Source organism: Podarcis muralis, chromosome 2, assembly GCF_964188315.1.
Source record: "Podarcis muralis chromosome 2, rPodMur119.hap1.1, whole genome shotgun sequence".
NCBI lineage: Eukaryota > Metazoa > Chordata > Lepidosauria > Squamata > Lacertidae > Podarcis > Podarcis muralis.
In genome coordinates, this window is record NC_135656.1 from 24,470,115 (window position 1) to 24,497,389 (window position 27,275).

General features: G+C 44.7%; 1 protein-coding gene across 4 annotated transcripts in view; it reads right to left on the bottom strand.

Annotated features, from left to right (window-relative positions):
• Positions 1 to 25,884, bottom strand: part of WIPI1 (WD repeat domain, phosphoinositide interacting 1) — a 49,840-nt gene extending 23,956 nt beyond the window's left edge. For 2 of the 4 annotated variants that reach the window (XR_003704449.2, XM_028713409.2), the window contains exons 1-4: positions 25,617 to 25,883; positions 15,603 to 15,685; positions 11,377 to 11,546; positions 7,619 to 7,715 (exon numbers count right to left, since the gene is read on the bottom strand). Coding sequence is in view for 3 of the 4 variants with exons in the window: in XM_028713409.2 (XP_028569242.2) it covers positions 7,619 to 7,715; positions 11,377 to 11,546; positions 15,603 to 15,685; positions 25,617 to 25,684 (418 nt within the window). In the remaining variant the exon portion in view is untranslated. Of the gene's footprint in view, positions 1 to 7,618; positions 7,716 to 11,376; positions 11,547 to 15,602; positions 15,686 to 25,616 lie in introns of all 4 variants that reach the window. The other 2 variants (XM_028713421.2, XM_028713439.2) reach the window with 2 other exon arrangements.
• Between the last annotated feature and the right edge of the window lie 1,391 nt (positions 25,885 to 27,275).

Below are 27,275 nucleotides of genomic sequence, written 5' to 3' on the forward strand. Positions count from 1 at the left end.
TCCATAAATATGGATGCAAAAATACAAATCCACTCCCCCCCCCCACACTAAAATGGGGAGCACACAAAAAAAGCTCAAAACTCACCTAATTACTCTCCAAAAAAGCTTCTGTCTGGCACTTAAAAGCAGACAATGCCAGGTGTGTCTCCTGGGGGACAGTGTTTTGCAAGTGGGGAGCCACCATGCAAAAGGCCTGGTCTCAAACCTCCACCCTCTACTCCTCCCTTGCAGGGGCACATGGAGAAGAGCCTCCGATGACAAATGCAGGGTCTGGGTTGGTTCACGTAGAAAGAGACAGGTATTGGGGTCCTGAGCCACGTTAGGCTTTCTAGGTTCCAAACCACCACTTTAAATTTACAGTGGTACCTCTGGTTGTGAACGGGATCCATTCTGGAGGCCCGTTCGCAACATGAAAAGCCCGCAACCTGAAGTGCCATATCTGTGCAGGTGTGCCACGTGATTTGGTGCTACTGCGCGAAGCACGATTTAGCGCTACTGCGCACGTGCAAGAAGCGAAACCCAGAGGTAACCCTTTCCGGTACTTCCAGGTCGCCGCGGGAAGCAACCTGAAAAAACATAACATGAAGCAAACATAACATGAGGTATGACTGTATCCCAGAAACTAACTGGTAGCCAGTGCAGCTGTGCCAAAATTGGTGCTATATGCAACAGAGTAGTGTGAGAATTCTGCATTTTCCAAGCAGGTTTTCAAGGGCAGCCCCACGTACAACACACTGCAGGAATCCAATCTAGAGGTTTCCAAGGAGTAGATAACACTAGGTAGGCTATCCCTCTCCAGCTATACTACTGCAGCACTGCAGCAGCTTAAGGTGAATGCATCTGTCGGTATATATGACTAAGATCACGAAGAACAATTCCAACACCAAACAAGGAACATCTGAGATAAGTGCCACATTTGCAAGGCATGCATTTTAAGGGAGCTGGATGCGCCACATCACAAAGAAACTGGCTTTTGTAGCATGCAAGCCAGACAACTGCCAGGAAAAATCTTGAAAAGGAAGTCTCTGGGCTTGTGGTCTGTAGAAAGAACATTCAGCGGAGCCTATTTCCTGAAGCCCTTTGGAGATGACTGGGGATCGAGAGAATTCCGAAGCTAAACAAACTCAGTCAGCAGCACTGTGAGTCAGCAGGCCCAGCAAGAGGTTTTGTCCGGGACAGCCGAGCAGGAAAACAAGCTGTGAAGGGCCTGGGAAAGAGCTCAGGTCTACAGAGTTGACTTCGTGAAGGGACGAAGTGCAAGGCTGCAAAAAAGAAAGATGAATGGCTGCCTTCTTTATTATTCCTAGGATGTCCTAAGAACTAGTTTCCACAAGCGGCACAAACAAAATCCTCCAGACTTTCCTTGCAAAATATTTCAAAGGTGCAGAATAAGTACAAGAGAGACTAGTTCATATGAGCATCCTTCTCCCGAACCAGGGCTAAGCCAGATGTTCTGTTCTAGAGAGGGAGCATCAACTGCATGTGCAGCCCTAAAGAGGCCATGGGCTTGCACCCCAAACGCTAAAGAAAGAATGCCCCACCCCACCCTGCCCATCTCCTCCACCTGGCTGGGCCATGAGCCCTTGAAAGGCCAGCAAAGCCCAAACATGAATTCTGTATTTGTGCATCCCTGACCTAAATTAACTTGAAAGTTTGAGGGTCATAGTCAGTTGCCTCCCTCTGCCTATTCTGGTGTCATCTCTGCACACTAGCCGCCAATGGGGGGTGGCGGGATTTTGCACCAGGCAAAACAAGCCCAGTTTAGGACAAAGGACCTGCTGTACATGAGATCTCAGAGGAGGGGCTGTACTTTGTGTAGACAAAAGCGGGGGGATTAATAGAACACAGGAACTTAGGAAACTGCCTTGTATCATGTCACACAGTATTGTCTATACGGACTGGCAGAAGCTTTCCGGGGTTTCAGAGAGGAACTTTTCCCGTCCTATCTGGAGATGTTGAGGATTGAACCCGGAACTTCCTGCATGCAAAGCAGATATACTACCACTGAACCATGGTCCTTCCTCACTAAAGACACAGTCTTAAAACTACTCTGGGGGCTTTCCAAAGGGATCTGTTTAGTCCAGCACAGCACAATTTCTCCACTAAAAAAAAGAGAGAACACCATTCTTTACCTTCCTGGAACAGAGCTTCAGGTCTATTGGCAAACACACCCTTGCCGGTGTTTATAAATGTCACAGTGGTCCTGTCCCCATGTGTGAGTGGTAAGGATGTACCTGGACAAATACAGAATGTTCTCCCCTAGAGGGAGCAGCCAAACATGTAACAGCAGAAGATTCTGATTGCAAATCTGCCCCCAAAGTCTGGGAGATACAGGCTTCAGGACCAAACCCAGTTGGCCTAGGAGCAGCAAACTGGAAAAGGGCATTAGTGGGAGGCTTGAAAGCATATGGAGCCTTGTACAGAATAAGAAAGAGTAGCTACACCGCCAGAGGGTGCTCTTATAAGGTGTGCAGTTAGAGGAAACTAAAGAAGTCCTAACAACAAGACATGGAGATTCTTCCAGGTGGTCACTATTTAGGGGTGGAATTCAATCACATCTCCGTAGATTCAGGCTGCACCATGTAAGCTGATTTAGAGCTCTGGCAAAAACAAACACGCTTCCCCAAAATATTGGACTTTTTCTGAAAAGGGATGAGAAAATGCACTGATAAGACTGGGGTAACACTTGCTTGACGCAACTTTGGCTAATCTCTCTGCAAACAAATCAGGCTGAATGCTCATTAAGCAGGTCATCCGGAAGCGGCCGGAATTTACTCCAAAAACAGACCCACTGGAAGAGTCGCCATTGCAAGAGCAGAGTTGGCTTGCTAGTGTGTCAACAGGGCACAAGCAGAACAGAATCAAACACTCAGCCTTACCACCATTAAAGTTACTCACAGGAAGAGATGGGAAACTTAGAATTTATCATTTTTTTGCTCCAGAGCAAAGACAACAAATGTGAACCTCCACATATCTCAAAACCTCCAGCCTGGCTCTCAAAAAAACAGGTTAGAGGTCCTGTAAACAAATTTCCTCATTGTGTTTCTAAAACTCATATAGAGGTCTGGTTTGCAAGAAACACAAAGTCAAGCCAAGGACTGGCATGAACAAGGCAATAATGTGTGGGCTCCTGGAGACACCGCAGCCACTTTGCTATTTATGCCCCAATCCTTTTGCTGCTGTGCTATGCTAAGCAAAAGTGCGGTTATGCTTAGTGTGTAATCAAAACCCAGGCTTGTGGTTTAGCTTTCTCCAAACAAACCATAAACTAGAACCAAGGTTTGTCCTATGGTTTACAGCTTGTGATTTGTCTAGAGAGAGCCAAGTAATAAAATAATAAATGATAAAATTATTATTACTAAATTATTGTTAAAATTATTTAACACAAGGCTAGGTTTGGAAGAGATCCTAAAGCAAAAAAGGCTTGCGTTAGTGCAGCAACAGAACACTAGGGTGTAGCAAAGGAGCCATTATATCGCCTCTGGGAGCCCACACTTTTGCTCTTTCAATTCTTCCACCCATGTGAATTAAATTCACCACTCTTCCATATCTATATAAGGCTTTTAAAAATCCACAACAATGCCAGCCCATGGGTTTAATGTCACAACGGTATCAGTGATAAAAGGAATAGAGTTGTCTCCCTGTCTGCAGAGCCTTTCAGCGGCAACTAATACAGAGGCATTTGGGAGTAAGGCCTATAGATTTTAGTTAGAGACTTCAGTAAAAGAAAAAAAGCAATGAGAACAAACATGATCATGCTGGAGCCTCTTTGGCAAGCATAATTAACTTCTTTCAATAATTTTGAACCTTAAATGAACTGCTGTCTTGTTTCAAAGCCCCAGGCCGGTGGATGTTTATGCCTTTGGGAGCTGTAGTGGAGGATTTAAAAAATATAATCACAATCTCCATGAGAGGCCATCTGTTAAGAGCCAGAATGAGGTCAATCTGGAGTCCAAGAGTGACTTCCCAAGGAACCAACCAGGCATTTATTGGCTACATGTGAACTGCATCATTGGTTGCTTCCTGAGGACCTGTTCACTTGAGCATTCATCCCGATTTGTTTGCGCATTGTATGCATGGAGGTTCAGCAACATCAGTTATTCACTGAACATTCATTCCCCTTTGATTGCAGGGAAGTTATTCGACACTCCATCAAGAAATTGTTATCCCACAATTCCCCATCATCACCAGAAGTCCAATCTGTCTGGAGACACAGGCTTGCTGTGCAAGAGCACCAAATCAAAATTAATTATGCAACCTGAATTTGCCAGTTTGCAACCGAATCCTACCCTAAAATAGTGGGGAAACCCACTGAGTCAAGGCTGGAAGCATTGGGGAAGGCACCACTTTATCTAGCTCGTCTCAGATGCCCAACAAAATGACCTTGGTCTGGCTGTCCTTGCAGGGCCCTAAAAAACACATCATCTTCATTCTGGGTTATCCAGAACGTGATCTTCCTCTACTAATGTTGCCCAATGGGGAAGCACACTCCCTCCTCACGTGTTTCTTCAGTAGGACTTCAAATCCCCTCTCAGCCATGATGTTCCCCTGGGTGACCTTGGACCCGTCTCTATACATCAGCCTAACCAACTTCAGTGCTTTATAACTTTATAACGGGGTTCATAGGAAGCAAATGCAAATGGATCTATTCTGGGGCACAAAATCCCAACCTCACCTGCACGCTGATGGGGTAAAGGTTGGCAGGGACAGACCAGGAAAGGTGTCTCAGGGTTTGGTTTGATCTAGCAGGGCTCTTCTTACATTCTAACTTCATTCTGAGGGGGGCAGAAGAGAACCACCTATTCTCCATGGAATTCCTTGGGGGAGGGAGGAAAGATACAAAAAAATCTAGTTTGCTGGCACTTGATGCAGGGGCATAACCCATCTTCTATTCTAGTTCCCATGAGAGTCTTCTTTTGTTCTTTAAGTGTGCTGTGTACATGGAAGGTGTCAAACAGATTGTCATTCGCTGGGATCAAGTGCCAAACTTGCCCGAGAGCTGCTTCCTGCCAAAAGCAAAGCGGGAACAAACAGGCACGGTGGCAGGTCGAGGGGAGGAGACGGTGCTGTTGTCATTTCCTCTCCCTTGCGGCTTTTTGTCAAAGTCAGCTGCAGCTCAAAATGTGGTCAGTCCTCTCCAGAAATGTTCCGGCTAAGGCTGCTGCTTAAAGCGATGAAGCAAAAGGGCAGATTTCCTAACTCTAAGGCTTTGCAGCAATTTGAGGGCTGCAAAACCTTGAAAGGCCCAGGAGCTTGTTGATGACCACAACCATCGCAACAGAATACAGAATGGCCAGCAGTGATTGTGATAGCCGTCAGTATACTGCCGCGATCTCCTGCAAAACTCAGCTTCCCGTGGTCTGGTTCACACACACAGCCAGGTAGCTGAAAATACAGTGTACATGCTGGAAAAGCAGGTACACATCACCCACCCAACCACCATAGGTGTGAGACAATACGCAGTGCGGCACTACACACAGTGTCCAATTCATACAGGACTTCACAAACGGTGAAGTGAAACAGCACAAATTAGGAATGTACCATATGGCTGTACAGTGGTACCTCGGGTTACAGACGCTTCAGGTTACAGACGCTTCAGGTTACAAACTCCGCTAAACCAGAAAAAGTGCTTCAGGTTAAGAACTTTGCTTCAGGATGAGAAAAGAAATCGTGCTCCGGCAGTGCAGCAGCAGCGGGAGGCCTCATTAGCTAAAGTGGTACCTCAGGTTAAGAACCGTTTCAGGTTAAGAACGGACCTCAAGAACGAATTAAGTTCTTAACCTGAGGTACCACTGTATATGCACTGTGCAGGCATTACACATTGCCTCAGGGGAGGGGGCTTTTCTGTATGGAGACTCACGTAGTCTATGGCTAGGCAAGTGTGTGAACCAGCATTATGTCCCCCAAATTAAGTATTCAAAGTTTCTTGCTCTGTTACCCAGTGCAAAGAGAGTGAGGAAAGGGTATGGGGAAACACGCCGAGTGAGGAATGCATAATGAAATCTCAGCAACTACACAGGAATTGGTGGCATTAAGAGGAACCAACAGCAAGACTTCCACTGGTTAGAAGTTAGTTTCAATGTCCCCAAGAGCTCTTTGCTTCCACGCTTATCAGATGATGGGAAAGACATCTGCCCGAGACCACAGGGCTGCCAGTCAGAGTAGACAATACTGGTCTTGTGGGACAATTAGCCTGACCTGGTATCAGGCAGTTTCTTCTCTACCTCTGGTTACTTTTACCTTGCTCCAACAGTCCTGTTTTCCCAAGTCTTCTCCATAGTGCCCTCCCTTGCTAAACAACCAATTCAAGTTCTTTGAAAAGTTTCATACTGAAAGTGGAACAAGATACTCCAAGGTAAGCAAAGGCATGCCATGCAAATTGTTTTTCATTTATTCCAATTGCAGTAGCTGGATTTTCTTCACAGGAAATTAATGTATTGGGGGGAATTGGATTTTATTTTTATTTTTTGGCAGAGTGTATGTACAACCTCTGCCACTTCTTTTTAACAGTCACATGCCTCTATAACAAGACACCCAAGTAGGTGAGTAGGAAAAATCCCATTAACCTCATCCGCCAGAGGTACTTCACTCTTCTTACCATTGCATGGACTAAACCAAACTAAACATTTTGTTCGCTTAAACCCATCCAGCTCCCTCTCCTGATGTTTTTAGATCAGTGCAAATCTAACTAATGTCTCCAACTGAGAACTGAACACTGTCAAGATATTCCTTTCCCAAGGTCAACCAAGCAGCCTGATGCACAGCAACTCTGTAAACTCTGTAAACAAGAGTCTCCTTCAGATGCTGCAACAAAATCACAGCCCAGGTCTGGACTACAACTCTAGTACCGATGGCAGCTGCAGTCTAAATCACCTGGCAGGCACCGGTCTGGCCCCAGGGCTGTTGAGTCCAATTGAGCACTCACTTACAACCTTCCGACATAATCCCTGAGGAGTGAAGGAAGTGTCACTCTCCATTTGGCTGCTTAAAGAAGGGCATATTCACTTGAAAGGATAATTTCAAGATTGCCCAGAAATGTGTACTTGGTTTTTTTATTAACCCTGCAACCATCACAGCACAAGGAAAACCACAGGTCATTTTGCCCCAATTTAAACTGGTTATCAGCTACTACTGCTGAATGAAGCAACAGTTACCATATTTTTTGTTCTATGAGACTCACTTTTTCCCTCCTAAAAAGTAAGGGGAAATGTGTGTGCGTCTTATGGAGCGAATGCAGGCTGCGCAGCTATCACAGAAGCCAGAACAGCAAGAGGGATTGCTGCTTTCACTGCGCAGCGATCCCTCTTGCTGTTCTGGCTTCTGAGATTCAGAATATTTTTTTTCTTGTTTTCCTCCTCCAAAAACTAGGTGCGTCTTGTGGTCTGGTGCGTCTTATAGAGCGAAAAATACGGTACCCCAAAGAAGCAGAGAGCTACAAAAGCACTTTCCTTAGGGTGTTAGAAAGGTGAGAGAAAGCCTTTCCATTGAATGAATGCACCCCACGGGGCTTTTTGACACAACATAGTAGTGACATAGGGATACCTGCAATGAGCTTCCAGGCTCGCTGCGCTAAGTCCACCCCCCTCTCTTACGCAGAAAGCCAGGCTTATTCCCTTACCTGTTGTGTTTGGAGGGGTGTCCAAGATCGTTTTCAGAAGCTTCATGTCCTTAATGTTATGGATATAAATAGATTCCTCCAAGCAAACAATTAGTCTCTGCAAATACAAAAAAAAAGCACAAGTTGTTGCTTAGGAATAAGATAGGCCTCAAAACATTCCATCAGCACATGCCAGTTGCACTGGGAAGGTTCACAGACTGGCTCGGACTATCTACTTGGGAGAAAAGGCATCAGGTGTTCACAACAAACAGAAAGAGATATGATCTCTGCTGAACTTGGTTTGATCAAGAAAAATTATCTTAATCACTAAGATAAACTACTGTTTGCACTAAAGGAAGATATAGAAGCAAAGTGATAGAGGGAGATCTGTCAGCTTAAAACAGATTACATTTCACCTCTTTTTCCCAAATCTTCCAGCACTAAAACAGTAGCGTATTCCAGAAGCTAAGGTACAAGTCTCTATTACATCTGCCTGAATGGCCCTCTACCTGGAATAAATACCATTCCCCTAAAATCACATCCACTCAAAAAGGTGGAATTTGAAAAAACTTCAGTAAGGGTACCAGAGCTTATTTAAACGTTACATTTTTAGTGTGTGTCCTACAAGCTGAAAGATAGCATTTGGTATTTCAAAACATGAGCTTGAGATAACCCGGATACAGCACCTAGCATTTATCAATGATGATGATGGTTCAGGCTGCAATCCTATGCTCACTTACTGAAGAGTAAGTCAATTGGGCTTACTTTTGTAGAGACACAAAGTGCTTTAGCTGTCATATTCTTCCAGGTGTCAAGATAATGTGCACAGCATTAACCATTATCTAACTGGCTGGAAAGTTATGCTCCCATCCACACCTCTTGCAGCGGTGACCACCAATACTAAGTTTGAAATCCTACACTTACTTGGGAATTCAATGGCAGCTACATCTGATGGGCCACACATAAGATTGTAGCGCACAGCCACTGAACAGGAGAGAAGAAGCCAATGATAACATATTCCCAAAGTGCAAACAAAAAGGTCTTGTTTCTTTGAGGAAACAGCCTTGGACCTTGGAAACAGCAGCAAGACCTCATCTCTGACAAGTTGCTCCTGTATCTGGCATCAACCAAGATTAAAGATGGAGTCTAGACTGTTGTTGGCCAATCAGCTTTTGCCAATGAAAACTGTGCCTGTGCTCTGAAGGGGTTATTTATGTAGAAGGTATTTTAAACACAGGGGAAAACTGAGCACCCAAAATAATGCCAGTGTATGACCAGAAGCTCCGAGGCCCCAGACACTGAAAAAGTGGTATTTCTAATAAGAACTTCATCACAGGTGTTGATCATTTATTTGAAACCAGGATTTTAGAATTAAAAACTTACTTTGATTTCTTTCTTTTTTTAACTTGAGGAATAGCCTTTGCTACTTGAAGCCAAGGCTTCTCTGCTTTTTGAGAATATAGAATCTGCTCTGCTCTTTCTAGCTACAGAATCCCAAGCATAGCATTGCCAAGTGGTCACACTGAGTCATTTCGGTAATGCCTTCCAGACAGAAAATCCATGCACCTCATACTTAATGCTAGGAAAACAGAAGAGTTTGCACCATGCCTATCGTTGAAGATATTCCCTGGCAACCGTAAGATGAGCCCTGCAGGATCAAGCCCATCCGGTCCAGCACTCTGTTCTCACAGTGACCAACCAAATACTCATGAAAAGCTCGCAAACAGAAGCTGAACACAACTGCTATTTAGAGGCGCATGCTGTTACTGACCATGGAAGCTGAAAACCTGGTGGCAACTTTCATGAACTGTGGCATACATGGTAGTCGAGCTTCTAGCATTGAGTTTTTAAACCACTCCCAAGTGTTTTGGAGAAATTTGACTCTTGACTTTCCCTTTCAACTTCCTCTGCACCAACTCCTTCATTTTGGGAAAGTTTCCTCTTCTGCAGTCCAACGTGACGTCTTTAATGATAGCTGCCAGCTTTGAATTTTCTAACTTGGAATTATAATTACATAGCTTTCACAACTTCCTATAAAAGCAAAGTCCTCAACTACCTGTTTTGTCTTTTAAAGCCTGCTGTTAACTCCTAAAAACAAATCTTTATCTTACATTCATTTCCTCTTCAGGATGAGCACTTTAACCTTTCTTTTTGGCTCTGCCATGAACCCTTCACACACCTGTTGCAATTGCAGTGTACCTATCTTTAAAGGGGGCGGGGGCTGAGCAAATATGTACACACAAGTGTACATAGCACAGAGTGTGCAGTGACCACCGAGGGCTGTGAACAGCACAAAGAGTTCAAAACAAATCTCCTGTGTTGACACCCAGCCCAGGATCTATTTTACTGGTGACACAACACCACTGATTTGGAAGAAGGCCCTGATCCCTGGTGCTCTTACACCTGCATGCTAATTAACAGGTTCAAGTAAGGCTCTGATTCAAATTCACAAAAACCAGCCATTACTCCAGAACTGTGACCTGCACATACATATGCATGTTTAAGTAAGGATGTTTGTTTTGGACAATAGGAATCAACTGAGTGGAGTACCTTTCCCGTTAGGAAATGTTAATAAATTTGAGGCTTTTCAATTTAGGGCAGACAGGGTGGGTGAGAAGACAACTGAGGGAGCAAGGCATAATATTCATAAAATTCAATGTAGCATGGAGGGAGTGAATAGAGACATTTTCCTCTTACAGTCACAGAGTGAGCATCTTTGGCAGGAGATTCAGACAGAAGGAAGTACATGCAACATATTATTAACAGATTTGGTGATGGCTACAAGCTAGATTTAGAAAGGATAAAGCTCATTGAAGCTGGATCCATCAAAAGCATGATTGATAAATGGAAGCTCCATGTTCAAAGTACACCTGAGGTTACCAGATGTTCAGGACAAACAGTGAAAGACCACCATCTTTATGCCCTGCTTGCGAACTTCCTAGAGGCTTCTGGTTAGCCACTGTTTGAAACACTGGTTTTAAGTAGGCCTTCAGTCCCTTACAGGAAGACAGTTCCTTGATGTTCTACAGCACAACCACCACTGAATGCAATGTCAGCACATACGGGTATAAGCTGAATCACTCTGCACTTCTAGCCAGGGCAATAGAGAAGCCTCAGAGACACTTTGTCAAAAGCCAGGAGCTACACTGCTGACAACCAGTGGCCAAGATGCAACCCAACAAGGATTAGTAGCAGAACCTCTGCTCCAAAGGAATCTGCTATATTCACATTTCAGGGGTGGGGAGTGGTTAGTTCTTCCCACCAGTCGAAACCTCTCACCACTTGGAAACCAAAGCATAGTTTTGCCAACATGTGCAACTAATAACTGTGCTGGAACCCAGGAGCTTTATTGAAAACGATTCTTCCATTTTCAAAACTAAGGTTTTCCACTAAGGAGTCCAATCAAGAAAAATATCAGCACACGCACAGAGAAACAAACTTTGCTCTTATGAAGGTTTTGTAAAGTAAGAACCAGAGCCAGGCTGGGCTAAGGCAGTTCCTGCTTCCTAAATCATGCAATGATGCTGCAATGTAAAGAAGATGGGTAGACTGCAAATGGCAAGGGATGGTGGTGAGGCTTGGAGTCTGGCAATGTTCCCCGACCCTGAGTTAAAAGGAGTACTTTATTGGGGGGGGGGGATGGATAACTACTTGCAATCCAAGAGGAATAGTTCTTCTGAAAGGGATGTAGCAAGACTAAGACACAAACAGTATGAGCAAGAAAATTCAGATCACACATCTTTATGACTTGAGAGTGAGCCAGGTCCCTAACCTCTTACCTGCCGATTGAGCCGGACAGAGAGGATATTGCTAGAGTAACTGTAGTTACAGATTTCGGTCCCTTTCTTGAAATGGTAGACGTTCATCTGCCGAGGCTTTGTGCGACTCACCACCACCACCAGGCTGCTAGAGAAGAGGCGCTCTACGATGTAAACATCCGGGATTTCATCTGTGGGGTGAAATGAAAAGAGATGGAAAAGCTCTTGCTAAGGGGAGGAGAATCATATATGCAAAAGGGCAAAATGCTGAGTCATCAACTGTTTTCCAAAGATTAGCCTTCGCTCTCGGAACTTCGCATAGGTCACGTTCAGGGAATAAGGAAGTCAGAGGCAAATGGCTCATCTCCAGAAGGAATTTACAATCAGCTTCTTTTACGGTATCTGTATGATGCTAACTTGAAAAGCCAGTTCTCCTACTATGAGAGGGGTGTGTGGTATAATAAGCTCTTATAATACTTTTTTTTCTTCCTCCTAGTTTAGGGGACATGCACCCCAACAAAAAGGGGAAAGGTGAATTGCCCAAGGCAAGCTGATAAAATAAGACAACCTCCCTGGAGATAGAAGGCTCTGTCAAGTGGGAGGAAACAAAATGGGTTTCCAGACGGAAGGGACAAGATGTACATAATCTCATCCCTTACCTATTTGACAGCCACAGTTGGAAGGGATGACCCGTCCTTCCTGAAGGCTGAAACTAGAGAAAAGGGGGAAATTTCCAGGCCAGTGGACACAGTATTAGATTATAAAGTTCTCTTCCTGGCCCCAGTCCCAAAGTCAACCTGCACCCAAGCTATCTCTGCTAACAGCTGCTTAGTCGCATGAGCCAAACAAGCAGGGTTTTTTTTTACAATCTTACACAGACTGTGTGAGTTCAAATGTCTGCTTCCCAGCTAATGCAACAGAAATGTTGCGGGACACCATAAAAGAATTACAGAATGCAAAAAGTACATCTTCACACAACTTGTAGCCTCTTTGTTCAGGCTTTGGGGGAAGGGGGAGGTACTTTGAATTGGATTTTTATTGCTGCTGCTCTATTTGTGTGAAATTTATGTTGTCCTTTTACAATCTTCTTTTTACTTTATTTTTTTGTATTGTATTAAGGCCTGGATGGCCTTAAAAGGAGATTTAGATATTTCTGTAGATCTCCCTGCCTACCCTTCAACTGGAATAACAATAGGCTGCTTTGGACATAGTGCTAAACCATGGTTTAGCATTACAAAAATGAATTGCAGTGAGCCTCAGGTGCATGCGCTTCCTTCTCCTTCTCCACCAAGGCCACAACCCTTTTGCTTCCGTTTTAGATTAACTGCAGCTTGCTACGTGGTCCAAACCTACACATGAACACATTAACCTTAACTATTGTTAATGGAAACAAGTCAACTTCAAACCATAGTTTATGAAGCTGGCTTGATTCCGCTAGCAGTAATTAAGTTTAACCAGTCTAATCACAGACAACACATTTCACTGAAGTAAATCTAAAATGGGAGTTTCCCATCTCCTCTTTACAGTCACAACAGAGAAGGGGAGGGTGTTTGTACAAGAGCCCAAGAGTCACACAGGCTTTTTCTCAAAACATTAAACCATGGTTTACTTTGGCATCCAATGGCAGCTATAATGGAGACATATAATATATGCATGCAATCTATACCCATTTAATTATCTAAATAATGTAATTGAGAGTAGGATCCACTGAACATAGTGAGATTTACATCTGCGTAAATATGCATAAGGGTGCGGGTGGCGCTGTGGGTTAAACCACAGAGCCTAGGACTTGCCAATCAGAAGGTCGGCGGTTCAAATCCCCGTGACGGAGTGAGCTCCTGTTATTCGGTCCCAGCTCCTGCCCACCAAGCAGTTCGAAAGCACGTCAAAGTGCAAGTAGATAAATAGGTACCGCTCTGGCGGGAAGATAAACGGCGTTTCCGTGCGCTGCTCTGATTCGCCAGAAGCAACTTAGTCATGCTGGCCACATGACCCGGAAGCTGTCTGCGGACAAACACCAGCTCCCTCGGCCTATAGAGCGAGATGAGCGCCACAACCCCAGAGTCGTCCGCGACTGGACCTAATGGTCAGGGGTCCCTTTACCTTTAAGTATGCAAAGGGTCAGGCTATAACTGAAAGTGGTAGAAATATGGATCTTCCTATATGCAAAGTTTTTTAAAAAAAACAGCTGAAGAGAAAAATTATCATCAACCGTATTTGTGACTGCAGGAAAGGACAGGAGAGGTGGGATTTCAGCAGTGTTGTGGAAGGAGCAGCTGAATTATTTACTTGTGGCTCAAAAAAACACACAAAAAACTGGCAGGTCAGGTTGCCCTGAAGTACATTGTCACAATCTGGTCACAGAGTGCTACCCAAGGACACAGTTCAGCATAGTTTTAAACTGACCTGTAATAACTGGGCAGACCTTGGCTGACAAATGTATATCTTTGTGTTGCTAAGTTGCATTAGATCATGCAGCCAAATGGAAGCCTTTTTAAAAAGAGGTATTTAAAGTGAAACGCTAATGACAGCAACCACAGCGCAGGATGTGTATTTCATTTAAGTGGAAAGCTGATCTTTGCCCCTTTGTTTCGAATTTCTAATCTTGTTTAAGCACTTCTAAGTACGCTTTATAAAATCATTTCCCTGCCGCGTTTGCAACCCGAACCATGCCCGTGACTACGAGCTCTTCAAAAAGAATGTGGTTCTGTGGCATACAAAGCAAAGGCCACTTTAGGCTGTTAATGGAAACATAATATTCCAAGTGCCTGAAAACACAGCTTTACTCCTCTCTACGATGACCTCATGGAAACACTGAACCTTGAGCAAAGGAGGCTTGAAGGTTGCGGGGGTGGGGGCAGGGGTGTGTGGCAGCGAGATTAAGCAAAAACGTGTGGGCAATTTTGAAATATATGGAGGAAAACACCTGACCCAGCCAAGGGTAAACATTTTTAAGTCATTCATTTCAGCACTTATATAATTTCCATTGATATTAAAGTGATAAAACCACTTGATCATGCCTACCATCAGCAATAGGGGGACCAGCTGTACACCAAAGGAAAGCAGAAAAGGCAACGGGTTTGAACTACAGAATGATAGGCTTGGGTTAAAGAGAAGGAAACTGTCCCATCTATATCGCTCAACATTGGGTGGGCAGAGGCAGAGTTGAGGTGACAACAAGAGCCTCTTATTTTAAGGCTTTCAAGGAGAGGATGCTTGACAAAAGGCTGGTCTTGAGCTTCAATGGCATGTTTTGCAGCCAGTTCTCTGCTGTCGCCTATGATGAGCCAAATGGGGCGAAGGGGCAGGTCAACCCTGAATACCCTGAGCATGGCAATCTATTTGCAGGGTGGCAGCGGGGGAGATTCCATGCTGGATATCCCAGTGATTGATCCCTGTGCTTTTGGTTGGGTCACTGAAATATTAATTCAAATCACACTGATCATTTTTTTTAAAAAGCAGCTCAACAGCATCACTTATGGAAGAGCTAGGGAAGCATTTCAAGAGACCCACGAAGATCACATTCTGGATCTGCATGTAACATAGAATCATAGAATTGTAGAGTTGGAAGGGACCCTGAGGATCATCTATTCTAACCCCCTGCAATAGCAAGAATATGCAGCTGTCCCATATGGGGACCAAACTCACAACCTTGGCATTATCAGCACCATGGTCTAACCAACTGAGCTATCCGGACTTCACATAGGTTACTGTGGGCCAGCTGGGCTGCCTTTAGGAATAGAAAGGTCATTGTTTCACATCGAAGCTTCCCCCCCTAAATTCTCAGACTCTCTACTGCAACGCACAACTGCGTTTTCCCAGTAGTGATCACGCCTTTTTACTTTGGAGATACAGCTCTGGATATATGAAAACGTTGGCTCGATCCCCACAGGTCAGTGAAGATTGCACAGCTGTGCATTTAATTTGCTCCAACTCACAGCAGAATGATTGGGACTGAACTACTAATGCAAATAGGCTCAAGACTGCTTTAGATTCATACTGGTGTCCAAAACAAGGAAGAATCTCCACCACTGTTTTATGCTGTCTTTGTGGGCAACTGTCCCTTTAACGCAGCTGCATCTAGTGCAGTTTGAACACAAGCAAGGCTGCAGCCAAGATATGCCATCTGTTTTCTAGCAGGAATGATAAAATGGAATTGCTCCATTGAGGCAGATTAAAGTGCTGTAATGCAGGATAATGCCTGTCATCAGCCAATATTTTGTTGTATCAAAACAGAATGGACTTACTGCTTTCATGGACCTGATCCAGCTGCTCCACAGAACTCAAGGAAAAAAGCCTGTACCCAGTTCTGGTTCCAATAGCCAGGGAACTGCAAAAGATAATATAAGCACTGATTACGTCAAAGCTTGGCACATTCTGAACCAGAAGGCTTGTTTGGCAATAGGAAAATTGGATCTGATGGGTTTGACGGCAAGATTAGGGAAGAGACCTATGGGTTAAGGAACTCATTCAGAAAGGTGCCTACGGTTACAAGTCTAAAAATCTTACCTCTCAGCTAAAAGGTTACAAGCTACTTACAAAAACCAAGGAAGATTTAGAGAAAGGAACAGCACTGCCCAAGCCCTAAGAAGCCAACAGGGACCCAGATGTGGAAGTACTCAGAACAGGGAGCGGGGATACTATGACGAGAGACTAACCCATGAGCATGCAGAACCAACTGGAAGGGTGAAAATTAAGAAACTTTAGAAGTTTACCTGGGATAATAAGGGCTTGTATTAGGGAGAGGAAGCAGAAGCACATCTGTACTTAAGATGATACAGGGTAGCAAGCAGATGTGCAAATATTACACACATCACAGCCATTATTATTTGTATAGATTTGTAAGTCATCTATACATAATTTAAAGAACAGTAAAAGAGTGGAGCGACAAGTCCCTGCTCCAAGGAGCATACAATCTAAATTAAAACTGCAGGTGGGTAGCTGGAAGAGACAATGATAATGACACTGAATGGAACCAGATGCAGCAAATGGTACTTAAGACTTTGCTTCAGCTGTGGCTTAAAAACCTAAAGCACAGCTGTGGCACCTGTAGGTCCCATAAGTTCCAGACAGCATGGCCAATCATCAGTAATGTACAGGTGATGAGCCCCTGTGCCTCTTCTCCACCAGGAGAAGAAGGCTAGTTTGCTCAACATATACATATTTATTACATTTATATCCTACCTTTCTTCCACAGAGCTCGGCAGTGTACACAGAGCTCTCAAGTATATTAAGTTCATAGGCAGCATCCCATCCAGAAATTGAAAAGCCAGTGGCAGAAAGTTTGCAGAATCGTGTGCCATCAGACCGTAATAACCCTGTGCCTGCACGTTATGTATTTACGTGACCAATGAAACTATCAGATGACAGTTCTGCAACAGTTGGCTTGCCCTGCCAAATGTACACAGAGCAGGTACAAAGCATTACATTTAACTGCTGTCATGCTGACTTGCTTGATCTAAGCAGTTGTACATGTCAATGTTTCATTCGCGATTACCTTAAAATATCCTAAAATAAAGACGACACATTTGCGTATAACATACAAGCGCCCCTATCAGTTTTCTTCCAATGCTCTTTGTTCAAATGCTCAACAAGCAAATTTTCACACATATACACACACTTGCTAACTAGCACGCTTTCTACTTTGCCTCCCACACCTGTCGGATATATTGACATAGTGGTTGAAGTTGTGAATGAGTAGGCAATTAGGAGACTGAAGAAGAGAGGCGTAACAAAATGCATAAGAAGGTGCAATCCTAAACCCAAATGAATACAGTGGGATTTACTTCCAACTAAACATGCATATAATTAGAATGTTAATCTGTCAACAGAGAGTTTATGACTGCAATCCTAAGCACACCTAACTAGGAGTAAGCCCCACTGAACTCAGTAGGACCTACTTTTTAGTAGACACGGTTACAATTCCACCAAGATTTTCCCCATCCCTGGGCTGAAGATGGTAATAGCAATGGGATCCAATGAACAGAGAAATCCTACCTTACATCAACTAAGGTGAAAGGAGAAGATCTGCTGGCAGAGTAATTGCCACATCCTCTCCCCCCACCTCACTGTGGGCCGGGAATTACCATATTTTTCGCCCTATAGGACGCACTTTCCCCCCTCCAAAAATGAAGGGGAAATGTGTGTGCGTCCTATGGGGCGAATGCAGGCTTTCGCTGAAGCCTGGAGAGCGAGAGGGGTCAGTGCGCACCGACCCCTCTCGCTCTCCAGGCTTCAGGAAGCTATCCGCAAGCCTTGCAAGCCCGGCAGGAGTTCCCGCAGGCTCGCAAGGCTTGTGGGCAGCAGCCTGCAGCCCACAAGCTTAGGGGGCAGCGGGGAGGCACAGCGCACCTCCCCGCTGTTCCCCGACCTGGTTTGGAGGCTGGTGCTGGGGAGAAGCGCGCTTCTCCCCAGCGCCAGCCCCACAAGCTTGGGGGACAGCGGGGAGCATTGGATCCCGTTGCTATTACCATCTTCAGCCCAGGGATGGGGAAAATCTTTTCCTTTATTCCCCCCCCCAAAAAAAAACCTAGGTGTGTCCTATGGGCCGGTGCGCCCTATGGGACGAAAAATACGGTAACTACCCTAGCACCTTAGTTCCAGAGGTATATCAAGGGAACAAAGAGGCTTAGGATGAGACATCTCTGTTTCCACCTCAGATGCATACTGTTTCTCCCTGCTCCACCAATGGGAACTCCTATTCCAGCAGAGCTTTCCACATGTGGGCCAGAGGACGTCTAGTGGGATGTTGACCTGCTGGCCTACTTCCATCTCCGCTGGCAAAGCAGGACTTAGCTTCCTGAGGCACCTCAGCTGGCTAGCCAGTGTGAGTCAGATTGCTCCCTTAACTGATAGAGATACTTACTGGAATAAGACGAGATTTAGGCTTCAGAGTCAATCCAACCAGGTAAGTAATAAAAGCAAAATAGGCAAAATGCTGTCCTCTAATGTTTGGCAGCTCGCTTCCTTGTTACTTCCCCTACCCCAAACTATAAGACACAGGCATTACATTTATATATTAGTTAAGAGACATCTTCCTGTCTCTTTCCAAATAACCCACATTTAACTTCCAATATAATTTACTTGATACTTCTTCATCTACCAGGCTTTACATTTCTAAACATAGAGATTTTGTGTGCGTGCATATAAAGTGACACGCAGGTACTGCTGATCTTTTCCATAATCCTCATTTCCCCACTTGGCCATAGATTCAAATTCCAAAGCCCCCACTCAAGACTTGCCACTGACCTATGCTAGTCCCCAGCCTTTTTACACTCACAATGGGGTGAAAGGTAGGCACAAAAATAAATGCAACTTCGCTTCTCAGAATAAATGTGCACTGGATCTTTAGCACACCAGCAACCCAAACCTCAGACAAACAATTCCATTGGGATCTGAATGGCACCATTATATAGCAATTTGCAACCTGGCAGGCATGAATCAGATATAAATAAGAGAAGCAAACCTGTAAAGCAGGAAATGTGACACAAGAGAGAATTAAAACACTGCAATGGCCTTTCAAGTAGTTCTAGAGAAACACAGTTCTAGAATGGCATAACAAGGGAGGCTGCCAGATACTGATGACATTGGGTATATTGTGAAAGCTGTCACTCAGAATTATCTGAGCAGGAAGGGAAGGGATGTTGCTCCACCATTCTGTTTCCCAGAAAGTCAGAGCATATTCTGAGTTCAGGTCTTTATCAACCCCATTCTGTTATTTAGCATTTGTTAGGGCAAAGAGTACTAAGATTAGACACAACCTATAAAAAACCTAATTTAATACAACCATTCCACCAGGCAGGTAGAGAGGGCTGTTTTTCTGAATGTTTCCCCAATATCCAAGAAAAGCTACACATGGAAACCCAGTTGCCAGGGGAAAACCTTCTGACCCCCAAACTACCCAGTCTAGCCATCCCCCTCATACTACTGCCCTTAGGTACAGGAAGTTTTATGTTTGGGACCATTCAAACATTCAGCCTTTGTCTTGCAGTCTAAAATGGCACAGCCCAGGATGGATATTTCTATCTTATGCAAATTTCCTCCAAAACGTCGGCTCACATGAAGGGCTGCAGAGGTAGCTTTACTTCTATTATTAGAAGCTGTAGATCTTAGGTACTGCACAGAATGGAATCAGTAACAGAAGGATCCTTAGTTTAAAAAAGTTATGTGGGAGATAGGGACTAGCTATGTCTCACGTTCATTTACTGATGCTCCAAATATGGGAGCAGGACCATCAACGTTTAGACAAGAGCAAAGTTCATCTGCTACTGATGACACTCCCTGTCTCATTTTCCAACTTCTTACCTTCTGCCCTGGTATTTCATGCCTGGAACAATCTCTTCACATTTTTTGAAGCACTTGCTTCTTTCCTTTTAATTTCCTCCTCACAATCCACTTCTTCAGCAAAGCCTTTTTTTTTACTCTCTTCTAGGCTTACCTCACATGCACTTTTTCAGTTACCAGATTCTCCTTTCCCACCCACATCTAAAATGTAAACTGTCCTGACCTCTTCTTCCTCTACTTTTATCTTCTCCATCCAATGTAGCTTTTGGTTAGGGGTTGTGTTGCTCCCCTGCCCCAATACTATACGGATGCCTGATTATCGTCTTCCAAAGCAACTATTCTATTCCGAACTTAAAAATGGAAAGCGCAATGCTGGTGGTCAACAAAAGAGGTTTAAAGACGCTCTCAAGGCAAATCTAAAAAAATGTAGTATATACACCGACAACTGCGAAACACTGGCCTGCGAGCGCTCCAATTGGAGAACAGACTTTACCAAAAGTGCCGTGGGCTTTGAAGACACTCGAACCCAGGACAAAAGGGAGAAACGTGCTAAGAGGAAGGCACATTTGGCAAACCCTCACTATGATCAACTGCCGCCCAGAAACCTATTTCCCCATTGTGGAAGGACGTGTGGACCCAGAATTGGTCTCCACTGTCACTTGCGGACTCACTGTTAAAACCGTGTTTATGGAAGACAATCTTAATCAGCTAGGAATGATCACCAAAGAAGACGACGACGACTACTACTATACAGCACTCAGCAGATGCAAAGTAAGAGTCAAATAGCAGTAGTAACATTGATGCTGTGGCATAGCTTCGGAGTGTGTTATGTTTAGGTTCTAAGTCTCCCATTTGCTATGGTTTTACTGAGTGGTTTTGGTCAAGTCAGAGTCAGTTCTCCATCTGTAAAATGGGAATGAAAGTGAGCCAGGTTATATTACTGCTCCATACAAGCCAGGATTAAAAGCAAGATTTAAACTAGGGCTTTGAAGTTGGCTCATTTGGAAGCTCTTAATCATAAATTCCAGGTTTAGACTGAACAATAATCTATTATTATGTTTGGAATCCTGGTGGGTTTTTTTTGCTACTCGCACAAAGGGGAAGAGTAAAGTGGCAAAAAGGGGCTGCATGCAGGTGAAAGCCACTTGCACATATTCCGACTCATGAAGGACTGAAAGCTTAGCATGATGTCCGAATGTGGCAGATGTCGCACAGGGATGTTCCATCTAACAATTAGCATGCTCATGCAGAAGCCCAGCCTAGTTTATTGGGCTCTAATTCACCTTGGAAACCTTAATTTGTCCTGAAGCAGGCGCATCTGGAAGCCAGATGGGCAGACACAAGAGACTTTTAATTTGTGGTGCCTCTATGCCAAAGAGAAGGAGTCTTTCCCATTCAGAAGACAGTGCTTCCACTAAGATTTTACACATTTTGGCTGAAAATTATTTAACCTATGATTTGTTTATAGAAAGGGTTTACATACCATGTCACATGACCGGCTTTTCTGACCCTCCGTGACCACAGGAAATAAACTTCTAATTATCAAATGCCTGGAGACAAACAGGGGTTAGCTAGCTTCTCTATGACATAGTTTGAACTTCCAGAGACACTGATCTGGGCAGTATTGGAGACAGACCGCTGAATTAATGGACCTTTAATCTGATCCAACAAGGCAATGCCTTTTCTTAGAGTTCCCTTCCTCAGCTTAAGAATCTAATCCATCTGTGCTCCCTTTAATTTGCCCACAGTTTATATTCTTTTCAGTATGGTTTTAATATCAAAACAAAATAACTGCAACAGCAGCTCACACTAATAGTCAATCCATGTCTAGCATTGTATGGGACCATCCCTACACTGGTGTTCACTTCCTGATCCCCAAAACAGCAGGAAACACCCCCAATCCACCTAACATCTGAACCTAGAATGTGTCACATCATGTGTTAAACTAATTTGACTTTCATTCCCTGTGCCCTATGGCAAAGTGTTTCATAGACCAATTAGGCAGCAACCAGTATGAAAGCCTTCTGCCTTTTGTTTGTTTGAAACATGCTCCCCGATGACTTCCTTCAATGTCCTTTGTTTCTTGCATTTTGGCTCAGAGCAAAGATATTTCCTGTTCACAGTAATATATTTCTGGCTCAGAGGTTGCTTCCCCCCCCCCAAATTATAAAGTGATAAGATGTCAGACCTCAAGTTCACCTTTCTCCACATCCTGTTTAAGGCAATGACCAGTTCCTCAGGATTTATTGCACAGCACTAACAACCACAATGGAAGCACAGTGAAGACAGGAGACTCATCCTGCACCTTAATTGCACATGATTAATGTGACCGGAAAAATCACATTGTAACTTGTTTAATGCAAGACGGCAGTTGCTGGAGCCTGTTCAACAACTTCCATAGTTGGAAACTGCTATAACCCTTGAAAGACCCTGGAGAGAGAGAGAGAAATTTAATATAAAGATAAGATAGATGGATGGATGGGATTGGGTGGGGGAATGAGAAAGAGGATATTTTGTTCTCATTTGTTTGCATTCTTGAGCACTATTTGACATCCAAGAATCAGACTTCTCTCTGCAATCATGAGGACCAGAAACTTGTTTTCATAGAACCACAGGGTTGTTGGGACCACAAGGGGAATACCCAGTAGCGGAGGGGGTCCATGGGCAGGACTAGGGCTGCGGGACGCCCTCCAGCGGGATGCGGGATGAGATATGTGTGGTGCACGGCTTGCAGGGGCGCCCCAGTTGCCACCTCTCTCCTGGCCGCAGCCACCCTCCAGCAGAGGGGAGGTGGCTGGCACCTGCCACAGCTCGCCTCACCCAATGGGTGGCTTGCCCCGCCCCCATAGGCAACTAGCCCTGTCTTGGGTGCACAGCCCCGGGTGCCCGAGCAGCTAGCTACGCTGCCGCGAGTACCCTGCCATCCTGCATCAGAGGAATGCATAAAAACAAACGCCAATCTGTGCCAATTCCCGTTTCAACAACACCAAGAACTTCTTCATATATTACAGTAGATGCAGGCATGCCTTAGTACTTTCGGATGTACCACTTTCTATCCTGAAAACATACAAAGGTAGCTACATTTCTTTTACACTGCATGCACACTTCAGAAATCTGGGCCAACCATGGCTCCCTACATCTCGTTTCCAAAGCATTTAAACAGTAAAAAGATGGACAAGTGCCTCATACATTCTAGAGTAAAAAGAAAGATATGCTAAACGTTTCATGCATTGCAATATGTGGTCCTACAGGATTATATACCCCAATAGTAACAGGCACAAGAGTTTAAGCCCTGCCAAAGGGATACAGTGGTACCTCAGGTTACATATGCTTCAGGTTACAGACTCCGCTAACCCAGAAATAGTGCTTCAGGTTAAGAACTTTGCTTCAGGATGAGAACAGAAATCGTGCTCCGGAGGCGCGGCAGCAGCAGGAGGCCCCATTAGCTAAAGTGGTGCTTCAGGTAAAGAACAATTTCAGGTTAAGTACGGACCTCCGGAACGAATTAAGTACTTAACCCGAGGTCCCACTGTAATAGTTTTCCTTTAAAACTGGGGGGGGGGGGGACGATGACCTGTGGCTCTCTATATCAGGGGTCAGCAAACTTTTTCAGCTGGGGGCCAGTCCACTGTCCCTCAGACCTTGTGGGGGGCCAGACTATATTTTGGGGGGGGGGGGGGATGAACGAATTTGTATGCCCCACAAATAACCCAGAGATGCGTTTTAAATAAAAGGGCACATCCTACTCATGTAAAAACACGCTGATTCCTGGACCTAAGGTGGGCCGGATTTAGACGGCGATTGGGCCGAACAGCCCCAGCCGGTATCATCAATGGTCAAGTACAATGGTAGTTGCAGTTCAGGAAGTTATAGGAGGGCCACAGCTTCCCCACCTCCAGTTTAAAGCATCCTTCATCAAGGAGGAGTCCGTTACTGTCTGTCATCTGTGCACACCATTTACGTTAGATTTTTAAGAAGTGGGACAACTGAAACCATACTTGGGATTTAAACTGTGAACACGCCATTGTGGCATTTCCTGTTGCCCTTCCTGCTAAACAAGATTGCCTTTCCTTTTCATTTGGTCCACAGGATAAGCTACAAAAGGCAAGTACAGTACAGAAGAGGAGAAAATGAAAAGGCATCATCACAGCCACTGCACAAAGAGCTGGAGAGTGATAAAAGGAGAAAGCCAGGCTTTGGGGCTTGGCTTCAGTTCTTTTGGAATTACTAACCTATTCTTGAGCTGGTGGAAAGCTAGCTTATATAGATTCACAAGGCTGAGCAACCCAAAGTCTAACCACATTCAACTTCATACCCCAGAGCAGTGTTTCCTAACCTGTAGGCTGTGACCTGCAAGTGGGTCACAAAGCTTGTGCAAGTGGATTTAAACCTAAACCCAATATAATTATTGCTTTTAATCCTGTAAACTCGTATGATGATACCTATTACAACTTTTTCTTTTGTTGGCATATTATAATGATGTTTACATTTGTAACCGAATGTCAGAAAGGCTCAATCCATACATTTTAGAACTTGGTAACCACTCTCTGGTGGCGAATTCAGTGACAGTTTGCCAAGAGATGCTTATATAGGGAGTTATTCTGAGTGTTACAGCTCAGTTCTGATGGAAAGGCACTTGTGGAGAGCTGTCACTGAATCTGTCACGAGACTTAATCTTTTAGCCAAGGATAACTAAGTTTGCTTAGTTAAACTTTTCCCACTACTTTTCAGCTGAAGAAACACAAATGTTTGAGTGGGTGTGGAACTCATTTGCAGCTGATTTCACAAAGTCGTCATTGAATTATCATGCGATAGGAACCTCAAAGGAAAAATATTTGGAAGTGAGGTTATCTGAATATTGGATTCATGCTACCAAAATTACTCTGTTATTACCAAGTATCCTGAGCTTGCTGGTGAAGCAATACAAGTGCTGATGCCATTTGATGGTACATAATTTTGCGAGACAGACTTTTCAGCAGTTATGCCTATGAAGATGAAATACAGTAGTATCAGATCAATAGTGACCTGTAAGCTCAGCCATCCCACTGATACTCTATATTGATACACTATAACATGAACAAAACGATTCAAGCAATTCACAGTTGATTATATCTAAACACTGCTTGTGTAACCCTATGTTCTTAGAATAATTTGCAATAGCTTATGAAGCAATATCCTGCAATCAGATGATTGGTGCTCTTACATCTCCATTAAAAAAAATCCTTAATAGCTTTGTAAATAATAGAAAATGTGGGGTATACATATACATATACATATACATATATATATTACATATACGTATACATACATACACACACACACACATGTATGTATATGTGTATCTGTGTGTGTCTGTGCATGTATCTCTCTCACACACACAAATTCTACATTAATATTTAATTGATGCCTCAAGTCATGGTTATAACACAGGCAAATGTGAAGTTAAACATGTATGAAAATGATGGCGGCTGAAGACCTAAAGTCCAAAATTTACGCAGTAATAAATCAACTGGTCACCATGTGCAGTAAATTTCGACTTGTTGGGACTTTTAAAAAAGGTCGGGATCCGCACAGCTCGTGGGGAAGTGTGGCGATAGGGAAAAGCTTATCCATCACACACCAGACTTAACTTTTTGCCCACGTTACCCTAATTTTAGCGCACCTCAGAGAGCGGGAATAATCCAAAGATGCTGTTAACAAGATCTCCAAACTAAACCGGGTATCCATTAATTCTGTAGGGACCGTTTCCACGACCCCGCCCCTTCTTCCCTTCCTTTCTTCTGTTGTTGTTATTATTATTATTATTATCCGCGTCCCCGCATTCCCCAAAAGCCGCCGTCCCTTCCCCGCCTTGGGCAGCCTGGACGAGAGGATGGCTTCGCTCCCTGGGCTGGGCTCCCTCTTTCCCCGGTGTGGAAGTGAGGGGACGGGCAGGGAAGGGGAGCCTGACCCACTCTGCCCTCTCCCCACTCACGTACGTGCAATCCTGGTTGTAGGAGAAGCAGCTGAGCGCCTCCGGCTCCCCTTCTCCGCCGGCGGCCTCCATGGACGGAGGTCGCGCCGAAGCCCCGGCCTCGATTTCTGCCCCTCGCCGGGGTTCGGCGTCTATCTCCCCCGCCGGACTTAAGTCTTCCCGCCCCCCACTCCGCAGTCACAGCTCCGCGGCAGAAGCGACAGCAGCAACAACAAGCCTCGCAGTGACCGCCGGCCTGAGGGAGGCGCCATCTTCCCGGCCGGGCTTTCCTATTGGGCGGCGAAGGTTCGGAAGGGCCGCCTTTAGCCCCGCCCCCCGCGTCCGACGGGTTGGGAAGCCCTCGGTCGCAAGCCGGGGCTCCGGAGCTCTCTGGCCGCGCCCATGACGCCAACAGGGCCGGCAGCGATTGGCCGGCGAGGTGGAAACAGCTGACGGTAGCCACGTGGTTGTGTTGTGGTGGTTGCATCAGCCTGGAAGGGTGTCAGAAGTGGGCGGCAGGTGATCCGCCGAGCGATGAGCTGGCGGCAGCTGCAGCTGCAGGCTCCCCGGGGCGCCGCCCTTTTCCCGGGGCCCGCTTCAGCTCTCCACGCTGCATTCTTTTGTTTCTGCTTTAAACGGATTATTTCTAATTACGGCTCTGGGTTTTTGTAAACGGAAAGCCCGTTACCTCCTTGATTTGGGCGGAATGACTACTGTAGAATAAACCATTTAACTATTACTGTACAACCTAATGACGCTTTATGCTTTAGTTTCTCTACTTTTTTCTCCTCCCTCTTCCTTTCGTTTGCGCTTTTATTATTAATAAAAATAATTTATTATTTATATGCCAACCCTTTAACTGGGTTAATCTGGTCGCTCTGGGCGGCATCCAAGTCAAAACACAGTGAGACAACGAACTTTTAAAACTTTTGTTGTTGTCAATAAACCAATTAAAAACAATTAATTGCAACCAAAGGCTACAATCCAGTACATCCTTACCTAGGAGTGCATCCAGTTCAGCTCAGTGTTCCTTACAGTAGTGGTGCTGTGGTCTAAGCCCCTGAGCCTCTTGGGCTTTTACTGATCCGAAGGTTGGCAGTTCGAAACTGCATGACAGGGTGAGCTCCGGTTGCTTTGTCCCAGCTTCTGCCAACCTAGCAGTTCGAAAGCATACCGGTGCAAGCTGTACCGCTGCAACTGAAAGGTAAATGGTGTTTCCGTATGCTCTGGCACTCGTCACAGTGTTCCGTTGCGCCAGAAGCGGTTTAGTCTGTGCAGGAAGGCTGTCTGTGGACAAATGCAGGCTCGCTTGGCCTGAAAAGCAAGATGAGCACCACACCTCATAGTCTCCTTTGACTGGACTTAACTGTCCAGGGGTCATTTACCTTTTACTTACTTATACTACTGTTGTGGGCATAAATAAAACCACTATAGATAAATTACAGAATGGTGCTAGCATTAATGGTCTGTTATGGTGAAGCAAAGAGTCCTGTGGCTCCTTAGATACATCAACAGTGGCATAAGCTTTCATTGATATGAAGATGCACAAATTGTAATCTTCCTGCATCTCGACTCCGGATTCGAACTGCTGGCCTTCTGATCGGCAAGCCCAAGAGGCTCAGTGGTTTAGACCACAGCACCACCCATGTCAGGTTTACATATAGTGACTCCTCCAAGCCTTCCT